General features: G+C 52.1%; 1 protein-coding gene across 1 annotated transcript in view; it reads right to left on the bottom strand.

Annotated features, from left to right (window-relative positions):
* The window catches only part of Dpcr1 (diffuse panbronchiolitis critical region 1), a 2,760-nt gene extending 2,463 nt beyond the window's left edge, over positions 1–297 (bottom strand). The window contains exon 1 of the mRNA XM_013509837.1: positions 16–297. Within this exon, the coding sequence (XP_013365291.1) occupies positions 16–112 (97 nt within the window). The 5' untranslated portion in view covers positions 113–297. The remainder of the gene's footprint in view (positions 1–15) is intronic.
* Positions 298–313: the final 16 nt, after the last annotated feature.

Genomic DNA, 313 nt, shown 5'->3' with positions numbered 1-313 from the left:
CTCCATGTTCTGATGGTGTCACGTGGACTCCTGTGATCTCATAGTCTGACACGGTCTTTCCTCCATGTTCTGATGGTGTCATGTGGACTCCTGTGATCTCATAGTCTGACATGGTCTTTCCTCCATGTTCTGATGGTGTCACGTGGGCCCCTGTGATCTCCTGGTCTGAAACCGTGTTTCCTCCATGTTCTGACGGTGTCACGTGGGCCCCTATGATCTCATGGGCCGACACAGTGTTTCCTCCATGTTCTGATGGTGTCACGTGGGCCCCTGTGATTTCATGGGCTGACACAGTGTTTCCTCCATGTTCTGA

This window comes from Chinchilla lanigera, unplaced genomic scaffold (assembly GCF_000276665.1).
Source record: "Chinchilla lanigera isolate Chin_1 unplaced genomic scaffold, ChiLan1.0 scaffold00182, whole genome shotgun sequence".
In the NCBI taxonomy this organism is placed as follows: Eukaryota; Metazoa; Chordata; class Mammalia; order Rodentia; family Chinchillidae; genus Chinchilla; species Chinchilla lanigera.
This window is presented reverse-complemented; position numbering and strand designations above follow the sequence as displayed.